The following is a 23,844-nucleotide window of genomic DNA, read 5'->3' as shown; positions in this document are numbered from 1 at the left end:
ACCACTTAATACAATTTCATTCCTACCCCAGATAACCTCTCCTTCATATATCGGTTTTCTTTATAATACAATGTGTGTAGTGCTTTTTAAAGTATATTAATATCAACAGCTTTCCTTGATGCAAATTATATTCATATAGCTAAAGGCAAATCACATTTGAGAGAATGTTCTAAATTAAAAGAACATGACAACTTAAAATATTTGTCTTTTAGAGACAGAGTTTACTCTCAAATTTAAGTCTTGCAAAAATACCAAAGTCTACTCACGAAAGTTTTGATTTTTCTAAAATTTGCTGAGAACATCACTTGTAGCACCAAAAACATGGAAGTAAATGGTAAGTGGTAGCTATACAAATGCAATTTGTGTTTGTCACCACAAATAACAGCAAGTCTTTGCTGTGTATAATTAATAGGTCTAATTCCCAATGACATGACACTGTTAGAATGCTAATTTGACACAAAGAACTGTAGAAATCCACTCAAATATTACACGAGAATGAAAGGCCAAACAGCTTTACAGCTGTCAAAAAATGCTGTAAAACAATTTTTCTCTTAGCAACTCTAAAATGTGTAGATTTTAATTCCCAGATTCTGGGAGTTGAAGTCCATGCATCTTAGAGCTGATCAAATTGAGAAACACTGCTATAGAATTCTATTAATTACATCTGACTATTCTGATTCTTTTACAAAGAGATATATTTATTACTCAAAGAGTCCATTGGATTGTCTATACCTTACAAAAGATGCTTTCTCAGAAAAGTATTGAAATTTATAAGGACATATATTTCAAAAGTTAAATTAGACTGCTGCATCTGCACCTTTTGTCCCGGATCACCAGCTCCTTTAAGGCCTCTTGGTCCTGGAAAGCCAGGCAATCCTTGAGATCCCTAGCAGAGTTAAAGAAACAGGCAAATTAGCTTTACAGAACAATAGAGAACAGAGGTGGGATTAGGTTTTATATGAGCCAGAGTGTTTCCTTGAATTGGAGACATTCAGGAGAAGGGGACACTTTACAAGTAAAAGAGCCCAAATTCAATTCCTGGTGTCTCCAGGAAAATCTGGGGAAAAGCCTGGGGAGAGAGGACTAAGAATAAATTTTTTAACCCAGATTGTTGGGGGCAATATGCCACAATGGCAGTTTACCATTAAAACCTAATATGATTTGTTTATTTTTGGCTTAACACAATGTGCACACCAAACAAACCATGATTAAAAATCATGGCTCAGTATTATATATGCTCACAGCCTGTATAAGGCTGTAATATAATTTTCTTATAGCATGTATGTATCTATATATGTAATTGAAAACATTAACAACCCCATTTATTATCCTTAAATGCCGGATAAGAACGTACAAGTGAAATTTCACTTACTGGCGGACCAGGAAAGCCATCTCCCTTGGCCCCGGGTGGTCCTGGAGGTCCAGTAACACCTGGAGCACCCTGAACACAAATCATAAGCATTAATATAAATTCTCTTCATTAACATTGAAATGTCATAGTTCTATTGGCAGCATATTGTGTCATAGCATAGAAAGCTGTGCCTCTGTATGGAGTACACAAGAAAGAAGGTATAACCTCTTATTGAACAATGCTATTAGGAAAAGCATGTGAGATTATGATGCAATAAATGCATTCTTTAATCTGAGAGTGTATAATCATGTATGGCATTGGAGCAATTGTCTCCTAAATCATTTGGGAATCCACAGAAATTTTAGAAGTGTTACAATAAAACAGGGGTATCAAACTCAATTTCATTGAGGGCCACATCATGGTTGTTTTTGACCTGGGGGGGAGGGCGGGGGGGCAGAGTGAATGTGGCCAGGATGGATGTGGCCAGCTTGTGTCGGGGGCACCTGTGGTGCCAGAGAAAACAGGCTCCTGAGCTCCGTTTTCGACTCCGATGGCCTCCTGCAACTCTCTGCCAGCAAAAATGGAATTTGGGAGGGTTTTCACTGGCAGAGGTACTGCAGGCCAGTCCTTCACTGTTTCCAGGGTGGCCCTGCAGGCCAGATCCAAGCACCATGCAGGCCGGATCCAACCCCAGGGCCTTGAGTTTGATACCCCTGCAATAAAGTAGTGTCACCACCTATCACTTCCAGAAGCCTGTCAAATGTTGCTGCCAAATTATGTTAATGGTATTTCAAGGAATAAAACAATTAAATATCAATCATATCAACAGTGTTAAATGTAATAAACAGGTTTCTTGTATTTAAATAACATTAGATCACATTTAGTGATCTAATTTAAGTAAATTAGTAAATCTAATTTACTAATTTAAGATTAGTTTCCTATTCTTGCTTATATTTTGAAGAGACATTATTAGTTTAAAAATGGTAGAATACTGGAAAAGGTACTTTCCAAGAGAGTTAGAGAAAGCCAAAATTCATATTGAATGTACCAAAGAATCCCTCTGGAAGGATGCCAATCTTTCATATATCAAACAATTTCTTATTAATTCTTTTAGTGAAGAAGGAAATTTAAGGGCAAAATCTCTGTATTCTGACTTCCAAGGTCTTGTGCAGGACTGAGTTGCCAAACATATGTTTTTACTTTCTGAACATCCTATTCTTAAAAACTGAGTATTTTGTCCAATAATTTCCTCCTGAGATTAGAACAATTTTTCGGAAATTGTGCTTTTTATTCTCCAACACTAGGTCAGAATACCTCATTGAATGTAGACAGTGTCATTTCAAGTATGCAAGATCAAAAGTTTAAATGTTCCGTTTTCTACATCTCTCCAAATAAAGCTATTGTGCTCTCCTGAAATAGAGTATACGCACCATAGTGCAATATAAGGATTTATCTTAATCATGTTTCTTCTAAAAGCTTTCCAAATAGAGAGGAATATATATTCTATTTGTCCTGGCAGAGTGTGGCATCAAAATTACATATGAAATAGCTGAATTTTTAGTAGCTATAACTTCTCAGACTCTGTCTGACAGAGGAGAACACCTATCAAATTCCCTGAAACTGCTAACAAATTTTCTACTTTTATTTATTTTTTATTTATTTATTATTTAAATTTTTATACCGCCCTTCTCCCGAAGGACTCAGGGCGGTGTACAGCCAAGATTAAAACAATTTAAATATACAAAATTAAAATAGCAATTAAAATACATATTCAATAAATGGCCGAATTAAAACCGTCAAATTGAGCCAGACTAAAATACCCCATATAAAATTATTAAAAATTAAAAATTTAAAAAATTAAAAATCAGGCCAGGCCCGCTTGGATAAATAGATAAGTTTTCAATTCACGGCGAAAGGTCCGAAGGTCAGGTAGTTGGCGCAAACCGGGGGGAAGTTCGTTCCAGAGGGTAGGTGCTCCAACAGAGAAGGCCCTTCCCCTGGGGGCCGCCAGCCGACATTGCTTGGCGGACGGCACCCTCTCTGTGAGAGCGTACGGGTCGGTGGGAGGCATGAGGTAACAGCAGGCGGTCTCGTAAGTACCCGGGCCCTAAGCCATGGAGCGCTTTAAAGGTGGTAACCAGCACCTTGAAGCGCACCCGAAAGACCACAGGTAGCCAGTGCATCATACTGTAGTATGATGGTAATAAATAACATATATATTTGAGATGTAGGACACAGAGGCATTAAGGATGGAAGGACATTTATTTTTTGTTTTTGTTACAAATATTCATTTAATTATGTTTCATTCATTAGCTTATCAGCCTATGAATTTTGTTAAATGTTTATTTTTTTTTTCAAAAATACAAGAGAATCCACATTGTGAAATAACAGTGTGAATGTCTATGAGAAACTGGAAGCTAAGTTAAACAATATTGATGGAAGAACCTGAGTGAACAGAAAATCTGAAAGTTTGATTTGCTTTCTAGTTTCACTGTATTATTTATTATTTATTGTATGTAGTATGATTATCCTGAATAAAACAATGTTTTAGACTCAAATTTATAATCAACCATATGCTGCATCAGCTGGTAAATATTTCAGAAATTTCAGGAAATTGAATTACTCTTAAGTACTTAAGAATAAGAATAACATTGGATTGTAAGTTTTGAAATAGAAGACAGTACATCACTAAGCAAATGGATATTAGAAAATAGAAATCTAAAATGTAATATGAAAAATAAAGCTGTCCAAAAGGGGAAAAAGATACTAGATATATCACCAGATATTAATTAAAAGAATATTTCTTTTCTTCGCTCGCTGATTTTAAGCCATATTGATTTATTTATTACCTTAGGTCCCATAATTGTATGTCCAGGACTTCCATCATTTCCAGGAGGGCCTGGATATCCTTGTTCACCCTAAACATAGAAATATGAATAAATTAAAACAATTGCATAATGTCTGGTTATTTTTTAAGAAAGTGACTTGGTATTGCTTTGAACAATTTTGATGAGAAGTTGTTTCAAACTATGACTAGGAGAAAATCCATCTACCAATTATGACAATTCCAAAACTACAAATAAAAAAAAAATATTTCATATGTTTTATACCTCCCTGCTGCCTGCAGACACTAATCCTGCTTCAAGATACAATGTTGACAGTTCTGCACAGAAGTTTAAAATCCATTAGATACTTCTTGTGCCTCAAACTAGTCTTAATGACCATTTAGTTTGATATTTAAGAATACCTTGCACTGTGATAGATTTAGTTAGCCATATACTAATTTCTATGTTACCCTGCATCCATTAATGTTTTATTCCCCCTTCGGATTCTTTTAATCTCTTGTTTTCACATACATATATGAAAAATGCTTGTGTTACAGTTCTCTTACATCCTTCTTTATTATTTTTCCTTTCTTGCATTGGTGCAATACTAGGAAAATAGAATAGAATAGAATAGAATAGAATAGAATAGAATAGAATAGAATAGAATAGAATAGAATAGAATTTTTTATTGGCCAAGTGTGATTGGACACACAAGGAATTTGTCTTGGTGCATATGCTCTCAGTGTACATAAAAGACAAGATACCTTCATCAAGGTACAACATTTAACATTTACAACACAAATGATGGTCATAGGGTATAATTTAACACTTAATGATAAGTTACAGTCATACAGTTATAAGTGGAAAGAGATTGGTGATGGGAACGATGAGAAGATTAATAGTAGTGTAGATTTAATAAATAGTTTGACAGTGTTGAGGGAATTATTTGTTTAGCAGAGTCTGTATGATCCATACATTTGATGAAAGGGACTGTAATCTCTTAAAACATATGCCATTACATAGTTATTTTTTTAACGTGAGGGATCCTTAGTGTTCTCTGAGCCTTATTGTTTTCTTGCAGACACTGTTAATCACTGTCTAACATTGATGATGTTACCTAGTTTGGGTAATGAAATGTCTGCAAGAAAACAACCAAGCTCAGAAAGCACTAAGAATTCTCCCTTTCAACCTTGAGCTCCTTTTTTGGTATTTTTTAAAGTATCAACTTTTTTTTTTTTTGCGGTAAACTACTAATGCTTATTCTTTTGGCAGTTCCTGTTTTCAGATGTAATGGTATATGGGAATGTCCTTGAGAGACGGAAGGGAGAGCTGCATGTAAAAAAAATGTCTCAGCCCACAGAAGGAGCAAGAGTGTGGGAAAGGGTCCCTTCCTAGTTTTCAAAGGGATATACTCCCTAGTTTTCTTCAAAGTAAAAAAAAGGGGGAGAAATATTTCCCACTTGACAAGATTCTGTTACTGTAGTCTTAGAATAAAAATAGAGTTAATATTCCTGGTTGTGCTTCTTGACTCTACTTCCATGCAGGGTTAAGTATTCTTCCTATGAACAGCCAATAGATTATTTACCTTGGGGCCAGGTAGCCCACGTACTGAAGGTCCTGGAGGACCAATGTCACCTTTGATTCCAGATTCTCCCTAAAAAAAAAACCAATCCATTTATGTATTTGGATATCAAAACATTTTTTATTTGTATTTTAAGCACTCAATGAAAATAAAATTCTCTCTTTCAGTTCTTTATAGACTCTTTTTATTAGTGCAGAATTAAGTCAGCTGATATTACAGTGGTCTGTAATATTTCAAACATACTATAAAATCTGTAGAAAACATGCAGGATTTCAGAGTCAAAGGCAAATACTGCTTTTGGAGATATGACTATGCTTATATAATACTTGTCTACAGTTCCTGCCTCTTTTCCCTGGAAAAACATGATCCTAAGAAACTCAGAAGCTGCATAGAGTTTCTAAGCATGCACACTCTGAAATATCTTTTCACCTTTAAATCCAAATCACAGTGCAGCCCTAAAGTCAGTGGAACTCAATTTATCATAATTGGCTACCTTTATGTTATTGGTTCTTTTATTATAAATACCACTGAATCAGAATAATAAGCAGAATATTACAAATCATCTCAAAATTCTGGATTAAGACACTTAAATTGCAGTTTCCTCTCTTAGATCTATTGGAAAGCAGCTAACATTCAACAGACATATTTTAATTCCATATTTTCCTTTTTGTTCATTCATAAGTTAAGAAACTCGTTTGTAGGATATATCTTATTGATATTATATCTATAAGACTGATCTTTGTTCTTACTCTGAGATTTATGAGTTTTAGAAATCCTTGAACTAGTATCCAGTTGGTGCTAAGCAACTACAATGATAGCAGTGGAATTCACCAGACTTTCATAATTTGTTAATCAATTTATGTTTTATCAGCCTTTTCCAGAAAAATGTTCTTCATATATGCTGGACTATAACTTACATTCCCCAAGAGACATGCTATTTTTAATAATTGGAGGTTATCTAAAAAGTGCATTGTATGAATTGTATTTAATAATCTGCATACAGAATACTGAATGCCATAATATAGTAACAATTGAGAAATGCACCAAACAGACCTTTGGTCCTGGAGGGCCTGGAACACCTCGTGGTCCATCTAATCCTTGGGCACCTTTCTGACCTTCTTCACCCTGATTTTTTTTTTTAAAAAAAGAAAAGCAATATTAGCATACAGCTAATCTACCTCAAGACAATCTGAATTGACAACTTCTATTTAAGAATACTTTTAGAACAGAGTCATGCTATGGGGGCAAAAATCAGTGAATATGTGATAGAGGTTTTATAGGCTTAAATTCCAGGTGTTTTCTTTTTTTTTTTTTTTTTTTTTTTTTGTTATAAAAAGTTTTTATTGGTCAAAAAAAATTTATGCAAATACATATCAGGTATGGTAAATTTTCATTTTTCTTATACATGATAAGAATTTTACTCAAAATTTTAAACACATACAACAGCCATATGGCAAGCAGGTGATACGAAGTAGCTAAGTTTCAATCTTACACAATAAGGAAGGGTCAAGAATAATCAGAATATCATACGAAAGAGAATAAGGAAAACCAACACAATACCAAATATCTTTGTCACTTCCTAGTTTTGGATCTCAGAACTCTGGGTTCAGCCTGACCCAACTCCAGGGCCGCAACAGCGGCAGCCGCCTCCGCCCCATGGTCTATAACCTCCCCTTCTTCAATTCCTGGGTCATCTAAATCCAGGAGGGCTTTGTGTTCCTCCACGTAGGCCGCAGCCTCCGCAATTGTACTAATTTTTTTCGTAATGCCCTCCCGGAAAATCATCAATCCTCTGGCATCAGCCATCTGAAGCCCACTCCTTCTGGTACAATTTGCTTGATAAAAATAATATTTCTTTCTCATTTCACGTACCTGTCTGGGAATCTGCCTCAGAATGGCTATCTCCTGCCCCTATAAGTCAGTGCCCCACTCCTATGTTTTCTAAGAATTTCATCTCTCGTCTCTCTTTTCACAAATTTGACATGAACCTCTCTAGGAACTGCATGCGTGCGTGCATATTGTGAATTAACTCTATAAACTCGATCCACATCCCAATTCATAAAATCAACACCTCTCCCAAGAAATTCTCCCAACAGTTTAGTCACAACATCTCTCAAGTCTTCTTGGTCCACTTCTTCCAAATTTTGAAACCTAAGAAAATAAGACATTTTATCCATCTGTAGTCCAAGCACAGCATTGCTTGTCGCCTCCTCTTTTCTGCACTGCCCGCATCTCACCCTCCAGACCTTCCACTTTCTGCTTATTTTCTGCTGAGACTTGTTGAGTATCCTTTAAAATCCTTTTGGATAGTCACAATTTCTGCTCTTATTTCATCCAGTTTCTTGTCCATATTAGATAACTTTTCCAGAATTCTCCATTTCTCCAGCAGTTGGTCTCTGACCTTTGCCATTTAAAAAAATTTTAAAATCCTCAGGCAAGCACAGTATCCTTATAATTTCCTCCGGATCCACCAGGGGCACTCACAGGAGCAACGAGTCCAGAGTACAGTTAGTCAACCAGGAAGTCAAGGGAAGTGATGTCATCAAGATTCTCATAGTGAAGGCGGAAGCTGGACGCCACCATTGTTCCCCAGAGGAGGGGGGCCTCAAACCTCCCTCCTAAATTTCTCCATCACCTCTTTCTCCAGAGCTCCACAAAACCGGTAATCTTGTTATTTTAAGTTCTCCTCTCTCCAGTGATTCGTACTCCTTCCAGTCGCAGGGGAGAAAAAACCCCCCCGCACTCCGGAGTACTCCACTCACATTTGCCGATATCCCCTTCCCTTCTTCATTCCTCAATTCTTCTCCGTTCCCTGTTCACCACCAGGCTGCTGCAATTATAAATCCAAAGCCCCGGTGTCACCGAGCACAGCGGCCCAGGCGACGACCAAAATAATGGCCGCGGCCTGTGGCCTCCGAACCCCGCCGAGCCTAGGACGCGCCAGCATCGGTCCCCCCAGTCCTGGATATCGGCTGGGAGACCCTGGCGAGCCGTCTGCGGCAGGTGTCCTTTTCGGAACACCTGGCCCCTAAGGGCCTCGGCGGCGGCCGGATTCGGACACTGGAGGCAAGAGAAGCCTTCCAGACGTCCGTTGCCACCGGATACCGGAAGTCGTCTCAATTCCAGGTGTTTTCCATGTTCAAATATTAAAAAGGGCCCAACTTCTTTAGCAAACTATTTTGCTAGTTTTATGAATCTGTTTCAACATACTGCTCCTTTGCCCTGCACGTTAGGTTTATTAGACCCTGCATAGGATCTAATAAAACCTAATACATTTAAATCTCTTCTTTCTTCATATAGTTCAACATATAAAGCAACAAGTACAATAAAATCTGCTTTACATTCAGCTTCACTCATGGTACTTTTATGGGTATTTATAGCAATATAGAAGTTGTTTGCCACTGCTTTTTTTAAATTTATTTCTAAGATCCTGACTCAGCAACTTTATCACTATCCCTTTGCTTAATAGTCTACTTGATTTAGAATCGGTGAACTCAAGTTGTGACATATGAAGTATGACAGATATTTGGTAGATCTTTTCATGCAAAATATAGCTTTCTTAGGTTTTGAATTAAATTTGTGACCTGTGATCATAACTTTTGGCAACTGAGATTTGCATGGAATAATTCTATTTCTAAGATGATACTCTGCATTATAATGACTCTTGAAAAGGCCTTGTAATGCAAAGGATTTTTTTCTCTCTCTAAGTCTAACTGATGTGGAAAATCTTTAGCAAGCATGTCTGAGCTGCAAACTGGAGATTCTTTACAATGGCAGCACCTTTTCTTTGTCATACTTTGTCATCTTAATTCCAATACAACGATGGCAATTTTTTGTTCACCAGTTTTTTTGTATAAACTACTAATATTGAAAATATTTATGCTTTGAAGTATTTCTGAAAAAGCATCATGGATAAAAAACACACTGCTGTGTGGCTTGATTCCTTTTTATTTTTATGTCTCTGCTGTACTACACAATTACAAAACAAATAAATTAAATCATACCTTTGGACCCAAGTGCCCTGTCCCTGGAATTCCATCTGGGCCTCTTGGACCAGGCAGCCCTTGTTCTCCCTATCATCAACAAGATGAAGGTATTGATTCTACTCAGCACTATAATACATATACTCTATTATACCAAAAACAAACAAAGCATATGTGGAACAACAAACTATAACATGAAAAATTCAGTAGCTTTAAGATAGTAATACAAAATATAAAAAAATATAAAAGCGCAATTTCTTCTTGCTTCAAACACATAGTGAAGGTAGTAGGGGCATAGGAACATGAAGGGGTGACTTTTTCTTTCACTTAATGGATCTGTAGCTCTGTCTTGGAGACCCACAAATATAAAACAAACAAACCAATTACCTTTTTTCCTGGTATCCCTTGTATTCCTGGTTTCCCACTTTCTCCTGTAAATCCTGATTTTCCCGGATCTCCCTTTGAAAGAAAGTGTCTTTTTTAAAAAGAAAAGTTCAACATATATGCATCGTTTGGGGAGGATGCTTGATTACTTCTATTCTAATTCTTTAAATGTGTGAAATTCAGTTATGAATGAAAGTGAGTACCTTAACTTACTCAGATATTGTCAGATATTAAATCATCATCACTATGGCAGGGGTGGGTTTCAAAACCCGTCACTACCAGTTCGCTTGTGGGTGCACTCATGGGTGGAGCATCCCCATGCTGCTGCTACCAATTTGCCTGATCCAGAGCGAACCAGTAGCAACCCTCCATTGCACTATGGTATGTTTTGCCAAAAATATTGAGAAATATTTGTTTGCTATTATTAACTGTTGTAGCAAATATTCCTAATGCAATTTCCAGAATCACTGCTCATAGGAAAGTTTCAAGTCTTCATTTCATCAAGCAAAAATTAAATTTTAGATTTATGAGTGCAAAGCAGGCTCACTTTCGGTCCAGGCTGCCCAATTCCTGGTGCTCCTCTATCTCCTTTTTGTCCAGGTAGCCCCAATTCTCCCTTGTAAAAACAAAAACAAAAATAAATGAACAAATATGTCCTAATAATGTATAATTCACACATGAAATACATGCACAACTTTTCCATGTAAAGAATAGAACCCTTTACTTTGCATTTTGCCTTCTCAGGTTTAATCTGACTCAACTCTCATTACTAGATGTGGAAAAGCATCTTCTCATTCAGATAAAAGCTTACTTTACTGCTCTGATAAAATGTTTCTCTCGGCTTCTGGTGGCTCCGCTCTCTCCGAAGGACGCCCTAAGGACGCCCGCGCTGGGATTCTGTAAAAGCCGGCGAAATCAACGGCTGAAAGTACCTTCCCCGGTAAGGAGAAGGGAAAGAGCAGAAGAGGGAAGGGTAGAGCTCTCTCTAGAGGCCCCGTTTGGGGAACTCGAAAGGGAAAGTTCCCTGAATTCCTTCTGCAAAGCTCCAGCCCCAGTGTGTTTCTGCTTTAAGCAGACAGAGAAGAGAGCGACCACTTCTGCTTCAATTGATTGTTATGGATATTTATAAGCAGACGGAATAAAACACAGGAGATCAGTCATTTAAATTGCAAGTATTAAATCTGACTTCTATTTTTTCTTTTAAAAAAATAATAATTTTTTCTCATCTACAATCAACACAATGAAATAAAATGGCGTTTACTTGTTGAGAAAGTGAAACTGAATGGAGATTTTATCTTATTGTACTGGACTGTGGATTGTTGGATTATTTTAGTTTGTTTAAGTATTTCATAAGGGGATTTTCAGCAAGAACTTTGCCATGAAGGTTTTTTCAGAAGAATGGATTCGTGACTTTATACAGGATTATACAGAAAGATTGTATTTAATTATTCAACAATACGAATTGGGAAAAAATGGAGGCGTTTTGGATGAGAGTTTGGAGGAAATTAACCAAAGTAATCAGGACTTGGAATATGGAATGGATGTAAAGAAGCCTTTTTAAAAAAGTTTGGATGAAAAGCCTGAAGTTGTGCTACAGGAGGCTGTCTCCCGAAATGGAAAAATTCACAGGGTTAATGCTTTCCAAGAGTTCTCTTTCGGATTGAAGGAATATACGGCAGTAACTCGTGGATTCTTGGACATAAGGAACTATTAGGAAATATTGTGACTGACTTTTCAAAAGGAGTAATGAAGGCAAGACAGAGACTAATGCATCAAAAATGGCAAGAGACAAAAGTATCATTTTTGAAAGAATTTTTTTTTTTGAAATATTAACAGAAAAGATTTTAGCCTTTCTGAAAGACAATACGTAAGGAAGATTTGGAAGAAATGGGTTGATTATATGTTTTATAACCATCATAAAAGACTAGATATTTGGATTTATACTGGATTTTGACGAGGAAGGACTAAAGTTGAACAGATATTGTAATTTCCCTGTATTGAAATTCTATAATCTGTTGTATTGAATTTTAAATAGAATATTCTCGAAAGATCTTATGTAAGAAAGACTTGGGGAAAATTATATGCTTATAGAAGTTATAAGGAAGATATTCTCTGAATTGGATTGGATTTTTATGCTTTAGCTGGTTTTAAATATTTTAGGATTAATTTGTTCTACTGATCTATATATTTTATTACTGTTTATTGTTAATTTTTTGAAGGATTTTGGTTATGTAAGGAGGAAGTCAGAGCTAGAGAGGGAAAATTGGTATAATAGTTTTGGGAAAAATTTTTTAGCATATGGTTGTTTTATTTTTAACTATTCCTTGTGTTTGTTCCGGGAAGCCAGGGGGGGAGGGGGGAGGGGGTTTGTGAAGGGAGAGGGGTTGGGGGGAAAGGGGGGGAAAATTTTTTTTGTAAAACTTTTTGAATTAAAAAAAAAAATGTTTCTCTCCAGAATTTGGTGTTGCAACCACATAGCTAAGGAAAAAATGTAGAAAAATGATTGGTAGATTTCCTGTCAACAGGAAAATCTCTACTAGCTTCTGTCTCTAATGGAGGAGACAAGTTTTGACAGACAGAGCTGATCACAAGTTAACCCTGACACATGTCTGTCAAGTGGATGCACATGAAACCAGGACTCCAGATAGTTCAAATGAATATACAAGTTTATTGCAAGCTTAATATCTCTACAAGTATCTGAATTACTAATGATCAAAGGAAATTGGCAATAGACAGAAACCAATGAATTCAAAGTGGATTGGACTTAGATCTCTTGTGAGCGTGAAGGAACTTGAGAGTGATGATGTGTTTGACCCCTCTTTCCCCTGATGAAAATGGAAATGAGGCAGTAGCTCTTAGCTTCTCTTCCACTTATAGTTCTGCCAGAAGTATTTCTGATAATGCCTGATTTTTCTGCCATGTTTAACAGTAGAGGCAAGAAAAGTGGGGAAAGAGACCTTTTTTGATAAAAGAAAGAAGTGAGCCTAAAGCAGAATAGCACTGGAAAATAATGGTCAGGGAACAGAATGAAAGAAATGTGTCCACAACAGCAGTAAATATCTCAAAGGAGTTGACTAGAACCTAGTATCCCCAGCATCATGCTGGAGGCATTAACATCATTCACATGGCGAGACATGCATTTGAAAAAATAAATAATACTCTACTTCCAAACTGTAATAGTTAACTTCAAATGGGGGTTTTCTAATTCATGCAGGTAATCTGATATTCATATTTTTATAAAATTATTGTTTAAATGTTTTAAACTATCTTTGTTGATGTTATATGGATTCCCTGCTATTTTTTCATACCTCTGTGTTTTTCTTAATGTTAACTGTCAACTATATTATAGAAAATTGTTGGGATTTAAATGGTTTAAATATATGTTAGTAATCCCGACATGTCATCATGTATGCTGTAGTGGAGTTAAATGCATACTACAGAAAATTCTTTTATGCTTTATTATTATAATGAACACATGAAATCTTCCTAATTGCAAATTATGTGTACTGTACTGTATCTTCTGCATTTTGACCAGTAGCCTGAAATTATTTATTGCAAAATATATACATTATTTACTTCATGGGTTCATCCTGATCTTTTGAAATGAGTCCTTAAACCTGGTGATATCCCCAGGCCCTTAATTAGAATGGAATGACATGTTTTCATCTTTTAACTGATTGTTGATTTCCTCTGTACATTACTTTTAGAACATATATTCTGTTGAATAGAATAGAATAGAATAGAATAGAATAGAATAGAATAGAATAGAATAGAATAGAATAGAATAGAATAGAATAGAATAGAAGTAGAGTAGAGAAGAGCAGAGCAGAGCAGAGCAGAACATAATTCTTTATTTGCCAAGTGTGATGAGATGGGACACACAAGGAATTTGTCTCGGTGTATAAGCTGTCAGTGTACATAGAAGCAACAAATGATAAATCATAATCATCATAAAATACATTCATCATAATCATAAGTGATATCCATAGGATACTAAAAAAGCAATCAACATCAATCCTACTAGGATACTAAATAAAACAATTCATATAAATCATCAGATACAAGCAACAAAGTTATAGTTATAAGAAGATAAGGTAATAGGTAATAGGCAAGTTGAGAAAGATAATAGCAATACAGCCCTACTAGATAGTTTGACAGTGTTGTGGGAATTAATTATTTAACAGCATGATGGCTTTTATTGTTGTATTCTGTAAATACATCAGAGTTGTAGCAGATTGTATCAGCTTATAAATTTAACACATATATACATACCTTTTGTCCAGGCAGTCCTAATCCTCGTGACCCTTTTGCACCAGGAGCACCTTTTAACCCTTGAATACCCTGAAAATATAATTTCAATTGGCTAAAGTTGCCCTTGCTCAGGTATCAATTGTATTGACAGAATAGACAGTCATCATAAAGAAAATTGACTCACAAACATTTGATAGCTAGTACTTTCAAATGCAAGCTTAAACATTATTTTATTTAATGCTGAAGATTAACTATGTGTCATTTCTTTTGTCCCATGCTTTCTATCTATTACAATATAACTGACTTTTTAAATTTCATAATATCCACCCATAATTTTTTTAGACAGTTATTGCCACATTAGACTTTCTTGGACAAATATTAATTTGCTGGAACCAAATATTCTTCAAATATTACTCCTAGACCATAAAACAACAACTGTATTGGAAATTTTGTGGGACTAATGTAGATGTGTCTACTGTAGCTGGTAGCAAGGCTGAAGGCCTCAGCATCTTTTATAGCACTTAGCAATAGCACTTAGACTCAAATACCATCTGATAGTGTTTTACAGCCCTCTCAAAACAGTTTACAGAGTCAGCGTATTGCCCCCAACAACCTAAATCCCTTTTTTACCGACCTCAGAAGGATGGAAGACTGAGTCAACCTTGAACCAATCAGGATTGAACTCCTGGCAGTTGACAGTTAGCCTGCCATACTGCATTCTAGCCACTGCACCATCACAACTTGTGTCACATTTTATGTCATATCTAAGATTAGCTGCTACATCGGCATACCAAGAATCGAACCTAGAAACTGCTACTTGTAAAGTATGCATTCGACTATTGATTTAAAACGAATTAAAATTGCTTGTTGGCTTGGAATTCTAGGAGTTGCATTACAAAACAACCAGAGGATACTAGATTGAGAGAGGCCTAAAATAATCCAGATTTAGAGTTATCCAATTTTAGAGTGTTCATCATAATTTTACCATTCATTTACATTTATATACAAAAATAAATATTATTTTCCTGCAGGAGGAGCAGACTGCAAGCATTTTGTTTAGATTTGCAGATGAATTCAGATACATTAAGTTACAAACTGTAATCGAATAAAAAGACATAAACTAGACTGATCCTGTTCAACTATAGATCTGAGAGTACTAGAATAATTCATTACACTCCAGAAAACATCCGCAAATCATTTAAAAAAAATTTTTTTTATGATAGCTGTAGCTATTCTCAATGTTTGCTATAAATTGCCATTAAGAAATTGAAATTGTTGCAAAAAGATATCACATTGTTTTTATACTTAAAATGATGGGGTTCTAGCTCAGTGATGAAATACCAGTTCTGCATGCAGTGTTTCCCTGGTTTGATCCCAGATTTCTTTTGGGAGGCTTGAAGAATTGCAGTCTGAAACTCAGGAAAAGCTCTGGGTAATTATGTCACCAAGAGTAAGGCAGATAGACCATGAACCTGACTTGATATAAGGCAGCTTCTATATTGATTGGTTTGGCTTTAATATTAAGCATTTTCCTTTTTGGGAAACAGTACAAAAATTAAGGGTCTGCAAACTTGCTGGGCAATTCTAATTTGCTTGGAGTTCTTGAGATTCTGTGATTACCCTAGAATTATAAATTAACCTAGATATGCAAATAGTCAATGATCATACATTGTAATTGCCTCCCACTGACAATTTTAAAATATTTAGGAAAGGATGGATTGTCGAGTGAGGTGAACAAATTAGATGTTACCTGATTTCCTTGGATGCCAGTTCCAGGTAGTCCCATTGGGCCCTGTGCACCTTCTAGCCCTCGTTCACCCTACATGAAAAATGCTCTCATAAATTTTTGCTTTAATTGAAGTGTCATCATAATGATGTTAGGTTCAAACTTGAAAGTCTTATATGCATCCTGATTGTACCGTAGCTTACAAAAGGAACAAAATTGGGTTGGGTGTGAGAGTAATGAGAGAAGAACAATTGGGAAAATAATGAGACTATGTCACAAGGCAGTGATACTGTAATTATCTCAATTATCTTAACTAATGCTGCAAATCCATGGCAAAATTCCAGACGGCAATTATGGCAATGTGATCAAAAATCTTGCCCTTTAGTATGTGTATAAAACACTATAGGTTGCACATGCAAAAATGACAAGAGTATCAATTATAACGTGATTACCATCTTAACTTTAGTTCTAAGCCACAGCTTAATAAGTTGTTCTCTAAATCTTCTCTCTATTTTTTGCTTTGATTTTTTTTAAATTTAATTCCTCTGAGTCATTTTTCATGTGGCAGCTTCAGTGCTGGTGGTTCAGCAGTATTACATTCTGTTTATACCATCAGTTCTATATGGTACCTTATCTCCTTTGATGGATATGCCTGGAGATCCAACTGGTCCAGCAGGTCCCTCAGAACCTTTATCTCCCTGGAAAAATTGTTAAGATTTTCTGAGTTGACTTAGGACTGTACTCAACATTTACCGCAGAAGAATATTTTATTATATGATATTTTAACAGCAAGGACCAGTTCTTTAGTATAATGTTTATGTCTCAAACAGTGGTTCTTAGCTTTTTATTCACCATGGACCCCCTTTAAATACCTTTTGTGGCCACGAACCATGGCCACAGCCCCTCAAGACTTAACTCAAGATTTAAATCATAGCATTTTTCCCCAGCCTTCGTAGATCCCCTGTGATAACATTGTGCCCCCCGGGGGACTGTGGACCACAGATAGAAAAACATTGTCTTAAAATATTAATATAGATTCAAGGCACAATATATAATGTAACATTATTATCAACCACTCTGTGTGCATCAATTCAATTGAAAGACAATAAAAGATTAACTCATTTTCTATCATTCTCCCATTTTCCAGCCCAGTTTATGTTATATACTAGCTGGATGCCTGTGCTTCGCTATGAAACTATGTGCTCGGGCTTGATAAATTGACACTTACAGCCTGAAACTTAATGTAGAAGGTGTAACTCTGTAGCATCAGAGTGTGTTAATATAATGCAACTGGCAGTTGGAACAGGGGGAGAGGGAATAGAATGTCCCAGCCTGCAGCTTCCATCAGTATTCATATGGCTAGCACCCTGTCAGCATGTGAGAGGTGAGGTGTGTTTGGAAACTCAAACAGTATTTGCTGTGTGAGCAAGAAGAAGACAGGAAGGAGGCTGGGTGTGGCTTAGCTCAACTGTTCTGTAGTAAAGCTGCTTGCTGCTGTGAAAGTAAAACTGCAAGTGAAACTCCTCTGCTTGTGTTTTGCATTTGGAACAGATTTCTTTTCGGTGGGAAGGGGGAGTACAAGTTCTTAGCATCAGAGCATGTTATAATAATATAAGAAATACTAATGCTCTGATGGTCATTTTGAAAAATCTTTTCTTAGTGAGCACCTAGAAGCCAAGAGGAACATACGTAGCAAATTTCAAGTTTGTAGGCTTTACGATTCTGGAGATTTCGTGATTAATGCATGAGTGGTTTTCGCTTTTATATATATAGATTTACTTCCATATTGATTAAAATATGGACTCTATTCTACTTCTAGTAAAAGCAAGCAGAGAGACAAAGGTACATCACATTTGCTTTCTAATTGGACGCAAAACAGATTCGGGCTCTGTCAAATCACATACAGGATAGTATGTAGTACAAGATTTTTTTAAAAGAAAAAGATACTGTGAATCTTTCATTGCTCTAATTTTTTTCTGTGTAGTAACAGAAAGAGAGTTCTTTCTGGTACTGCACAGGGCAATCATGAAGCCCAAGTCAAATACTCAGTCAATCACTGGCATGAACTTCTGCTCCTACTTCTTTTTCTATAACAGTAATCTATTTGAGAAAAAAAGTAAACTCCTAAAATTTTCTTCTACATGTTCCATTTTCCTCACATTTGGAAAACAGCTCCCTCAATCTGCACAATCTCAACTTCCATCCTTTTTTTGATCTGCCACTTTTCCCCCTGCAGATGTTTTTGGGAAAATATCATCATTGGCATTAGCAGAGATTGGAAAACTCTTTTTTGACGTGGAGCTAGAAACGTCGATTAGAGTTTTTTTTCACAGCTGGCTGGAACTGGTTGAAGACATGCACTTATGTCCATCAGAATTAGTAAATGGACCATCCTCATGCAGATGCAATTAGGAGATGCAGATTACATGTGTCGTGAAATGCAGTATGGAATCCCAGCTTCACAGAGGACAAAAAGACAGCAGAGCTTGGAAAATCTGATAGCCAGGAAGAAGACTAAGATTACTCCTCATTAGCAGGTTACAGAGTATATCTATAGTTATGTGGATAATTGTTTTAGTCTGGCAAGAAGGGAAAACTACTCAGCAGTAACTCTGCATGTCATTTTTGTTCTTTGGACCTGACAGTATGGTAGTTTTTCTAAATTTCTAAAATTTTCTAATAATTACAGAAATTTGGCATCACAAGGTCAAAGAGTGCAATCTAATTCCTGCTAAATATTAGAAATTTTATCATCAGAGTTTCCTTAATTAAATAGGAATAAATTGTAAATTGGGCAGGAAAAGTCTCTAGGAAAAACAAATGAGTAATCTCAAACAGCAGGAGGTCATGAATCTTCCGGTGTATATTGGTCAGTACAGGATACATGTGGGAACAGGAAATAAATATTGCTTTAATTCCCACAATAAATCTTTGTTTTTATATTTTTAAACTTCTTCGTTACTTAGTAGCTTCACATATTTTTCTTCCAAATGTTGGTAATACTCCATAAAAATATAAATGTCCATGGAGATTCATTGTAACATTCCTTGGGTCCCATCATTCACATTCAAGTTTGGGTGAAACAAAAAGTATGGGAAAACATAAGAAAGCTAGGGCTGCTCAGGATAGAAATGTTTGCTGGTCTCACTGGAAAATACTTTAAATGGCTACTATTCATGGTACTCTGCAGGAAACACACATTTTTTTCCCTGCCAATTGTCATTCAATATGATGTGAATGAATTTGCTGCTCTATTTTCTTCCGCTGAAGATCAGTGATACCTGAATGGATAGAGTGTCGCAGGGGATTCCTATTTAATTACAATATCCTGTCTTTTCATTGGAAAAGCTCTAGTGATCTCCAGTCTCCTTAGCTTCAATTAAACTTTAAAGGAAAACAATATGGGAAAACCATTCCTTCTGAACTTTTTTACAATAGAAAGCCTAGGCATCCAGGAAGGATTTAGAGTAATGGATAGATATACAACACAAAACAGCAATACCAGTAACAGTTCCAGGTGCATCTGCAAGGGGTGAACCAAGAGAGTCAAACTGATATGTTGAACTGGAAATATATGACTGGGCAGTACACATGTACTATGCTGACACATGTACAAAAGGGCATGGCTTCAATCCACAGTTATGCTCACTATTTGGAATTGTTTGACCCCAACTCAGAAACCTCTGAGTGACACCCGCTGTTGCCCTTCCCTCACTAAAGTAGGCACAAAATAGCCCAAGATAAATCCTCAAACACTTTAGAATAAAGTAAAAAAATAATAAAAGCCTTCTTCAAAATTGTTGAAAACTTCTGAAAAACTGCAAGAGAGACATTGGAAAAATAATGCCACAAATTACTTCCACTATAAGAAAGCCACTTTATAATGCCTTGGTAAGGCCACACTTGGAATACTGCATTCAGTTTTGGTGGCCGCGATGTAAAAAAGATGCTGAGACTCTAGAAAGAGTGCAGAGAAGAGCAACAAAGAGGATTAGTGGACTGGAGACTAAAATATATGAAAAACGGTTGCAGGAACTGGGTATGTCTAGTTTAATAAAAAGAAGGACTAGGGGAGACATGATAGCAGTGTTCCAATATCTCAGGGGTTGCCACAAAGAAGAGGGAGTCGGGCTGTTCTCCAAAGCACCTGAGGGTAGAACAAGAAGCAATGGGTGGAAACTGATCAAGGAAAGAAGCAACTTAGAACTAAGGAGAAATTTCCTGACAGTTAGAACAATTAATAAGTGGAACGACTTGCCTGCAGAAGTTGTGAATGCTCCAACACTGGAAATTTTTAAGAAAATGTTGCATAACAATCTGTCTGAAATGGTGTAGGCTTTCCTGCCTGGGCAGTGGGTTGGACTAGAAGGCCTCCAAGGTCTCTTCCAACTTTGCTGTTATTATTATTAAAGTGCATTCCTCTGAATTTCCAATTTTGAAACATGAATACAAATGCACTACTGTCTGATTCCTTCTAAGCATTAGGCTGACCACTGGAGGGGGAGGGGGAACAAACACTTTAAGAAGTATTTTACCATAGCTTCTGAATTATTTTAATTGCCTTTTAGAGCCATTCAGGTTGAATTAATGATCATCACTATGTTTTATGGAAAACAATCATTTAAGTATACATGACTTGCAGAACTTCCCTTTATTTGTTTAAGTCCCCTATTATTTACTTAAACAAATGAATTAGTTTCTAGGAATATGCATAAAACTGAAAAAGTAATCCTAATTACTTGTTTCAAAGTATGCATCATTTTCTATACCTCTAGCAAGGCTTATGTGTTTACTCAACTTTTTTTTCTGTTCATAAAATATTGCAAATGTGATAAAGCTTCCATCAGACTGAGGAATTGTCATATCCATGCCTTCTAGAAAAGGAAAAGGAAGAAATATTTTTTCTTACATTCCAGGGGACAAGAAAATGTTTTAAAGCTGAAAAACCTAGCGGCAAGAAGACATTGCCTACGAACAAATTCCTAGAAATAAATAATTAAAACAAACAAGGAAATAATCACTATGTCTACTAGGAAGTCTTAGATACAATATTTACCTTCCGTCCTGGAAGCCCTTCACCTGGTGGACCTCTTTCACCCTGCATGCCCTCAGGACCACGTGGTCCCTGAATTTCGAGATAAAAAATAATCTTGTGAATAGATGGTGTCACATACACATTATTCCCACTATATAGACAGTCTTCATCAATATTGTGGAATGTTCCCATGTGCTCAGTGTTTTCCTGACACTAAAAAAGCCCCACTGTTGAGTTTGATTTTTACTTAATTTAGATTCCTTGGCTGAAAAATATAGAAGCAGCTTAACTTCAAGCACACTGTTTATTTTCATTGACTTTTTGATAAATTGCGTTTTTAGGCCACCCAACCAAAGTTTTTTCCATAGTATCCCATTAGTTAAAACTAAATAAATACTATAAAAACAATCCTACACCAGCATTATAAATCTTCCCAGAGAACAAATGAGCATAAGATTCAAATCAGGCACACCAAAATAATCCCAATCAATATGGCATAGAATCATAATAAAGCACTAGCACAGTTCTGAAATATCAAAGTTGCTCTTTTGATATTTCAGAATTTTAAGACTGCATTTTTTATCAGGTATCTGGTATCATAATTTTTATGATGTTCTCAAAATGCCAAATGTATCTACCAGACCAAGCAGGTTGCTCACTCCCATTGAAGAGAAAACAGTAAACAGAAGAATTGTTATTTGCAAGTCAAAGTGAACTTACAAAGTATATTGCTAAGAATCCCAGACAGAACACATGATCCACCATTATAGTACTATATGTATTACTATTAATACATTTTAATTATTTAAAAAAAAACCACATGAAAAGTGCTTTAACAAAAATGGAAAGAAATATGACAAAATAAAACATAATTATAATATTTGTGCATCATTATAACAATAAACAGTTACAATTCTATATATACATATCTAATGCAAATATTATTCAAATATACACACAGACAGTATTTCTATTAATTTATGCAACTATCCTTTTTTAAAAAAATACTTTATTCTGTATAAACGAGATCCATATTTTATTATACTTGTCTATACAATCTCTTTAGGCAATCTGTTCATAAAAAGGAAGTACAATCAGGTCTTTAACCCATTGAATAAATGGAGCCATACACTTATTTTTCCAGGGCTGCAATATATGGTATATCAGCCTTTTAGCCATAGTAAAGTCACAGAAAATCAGTCTATGTTGTTTGGTTATAAGATTCCATGTACATTCTCTGAAAATGTTCTAGCTTCTATATCATAATCATATTTATACAATTTGTTAATCCCACCCCACAGTTGGTAAGTGCGGCAAAGCAACATTGTAGAAACATGTTTTAGAGAAGTATAATCATTATTACATCTCCAACGAACTGTTGTTTTTGACAGTCCCTTTCTACACAAACATAATATAATGCAATAGCACCTAGACATATATACCATTTCATAGTGCTTTACAGCCCTCTCTAAGTGGTTTACAATGTTAGCATATTACACCCAACAATCTGGATCCTCAATAATTATAAATATTATAAATTATAAATATTAATTTTTGTTGTATAAGTCACAATTTGAAATCCATTGACACTTGATATGGAAGTTAAGATACTCCTCCATTATGTAGACCAGGGGTCCCAATTCCTGGACTGGATTAGATTGTGCAAGCAGTGGGTGAGCACATGAAGCTTTATCTGTGTACACACACGATTACCTTGTGTATATGAAATGATCCCCTCTCTCTCACTACCACTCCACTGCCAGTCTGTGAAGCCAAAAAAGGTTGTGGACCACTGGTCTAGAAATTATAGGAACCTCTCATTTTTATTGCACTCATGTTTTAACATCTGCATATCCAATTTATTTATTGATAACAAATATCTATAAAAAGTAATAGTAGGATTTAACAAGTTGCTTTAATAGTTTAGGTGTTTCAGAACCTGAGAATGCTGCTGGATACTGTATTTATTAATTAACTATTCATCACAAATAGTTTAAGCTGTCTCTCAGAGTTCATTGCTATCTCAAAACTTATTTTAAAGATTATAAAACATAAAACTGTAATTACAATTTTAGAAAAAATATTTACAAATTTACTTACTGTTAAACCTGGCTCACCAATTCCAGTTGGTCCTGGAAGCCCAATTCTTCCTTCTTGACCTCTATCACCCTTGTAAAATAATTTTTTAAATGAAAATTTTAAAATTGTAATTGCTCCAAATAGATTTTCCAAGACAATTTCTCTACTAGTGATTTATCATCTAGTTATTAAGGGCCATGATAATCACTGGTCTAATAGATCGGTCATGGTTGGATGATTGCCTGCAATTTGGAGAATAGGGACCAGAATGGAAATATAAGAGCCACACTTTTAATTTACTTCTTCAAATGAAACTATATTATAACTAAAAAATTACTATACAATAGAAAGCCTAGGCATCCAGGAAGGTTAAAATGAAATATAAGTCAGGCTGTGTGCTATATTGGAATATGTGTAAGTGAATTAAATATAACTTCCTTCTGAATAAAACATGCATAGTATCAACTTATCAAAATATCAAAAATTGGTTTATCATATTGTAATTGTTATTACAATAGTTGATCACAATCATTTCTTTAACATTAAGCTAAACTTTGATCCATCCAGCATAACATTTCACTTTTATGACTTTCTGTATTAATATTTACACATCCCCCAAAGCTTTATT

At 35.7% G+C, this 23,844-nt stretch overlaps 1 protein-coding gene across 3 annotated transcripts in view; it reads right to left on the bottom strand.

Annotated features, from left to right (window-relative positions):
- Positions 1 to 23,844, bottom strand: part of COL28A1 (collagen type XXVIII alpha 1 chain) — a 96,971-nt gene that overhangs the window by 21,470 nt on the left and 51,657 nt on the right. For all 3 annotated transcript variants that reach the window (XM_058182190.1, XM_058182189.1, XM_058182191.1), the window contains 13 exons: positions 23,238 to 23,306; positions 21,159 to 21,227; positions 16,732 to 16,800; positions 16,127 to 16,195; positions 14,398 to 14,466; positions 10,673 to 10,741; positions 10,129 to 10,200; positions 9,763 to 9,831; positions 6,812 to 6,883; positions 5,762 to 5,830; positions 4,201 to 4,269; positions 1,373 to 1,441; positions 818 to 886 (listed from right to left, as the gene is read on the bottom strand). In XM_058182190.1, coding sequence (XP_058038173.1) covers positions 818 to 886; positions 1,373 to 1,441; positions 4,201 to 4,269; positions 5,762 to 5,830; positions 6,812 to 6,883; positions 9,763 to 9,831; positions 10,129 to 10,200; positions 10,673 to 10,741; positions 14,398 to 14,466; positions 16,127 to 16,195; positions 16,732 to 16,800; positions 21,159 to 21,227; positions 23,238 to 23,306 — 903 coding nt within the window. The remainder of the gene's footprint in view (positions 1 to 817; positions 887 to 1,372; positions 1,442 to 4,200; positions 4,270 to 5,761; positions 5,831 to 6,811; positions 6,884 to 9,762; positions 9,832 to 10,128; positions 10,201 to 10,672; positions 10,742 to 14,397; positions 14,467 to 16,126; positions 16,196 to 16,731; positions 16,801 to 21,158; positions 21,228 to 23,237; positions 23,307 to 23,844) is intronic.

This window comes from Ahaetulla prasina, chromosome 4 (genome assembly GCF_028640845.1).
Source record: "Ahaetulla prasina isolate Xishuangbanna chromosome 4, ASM2864084v1, whole genome shotgun sequence".
Classification (NCBI taxonomy): Eukaryota; Metazoa; Chordata; class Lepidosauria; order Squamata; family Colubridae; genus Ahaetulla; species Ahaetulla prasina.
Note: the sequence above shows the minus strand (reverse complement) of the source record. Positions and strands in the feature narration are given on the sequence as shown.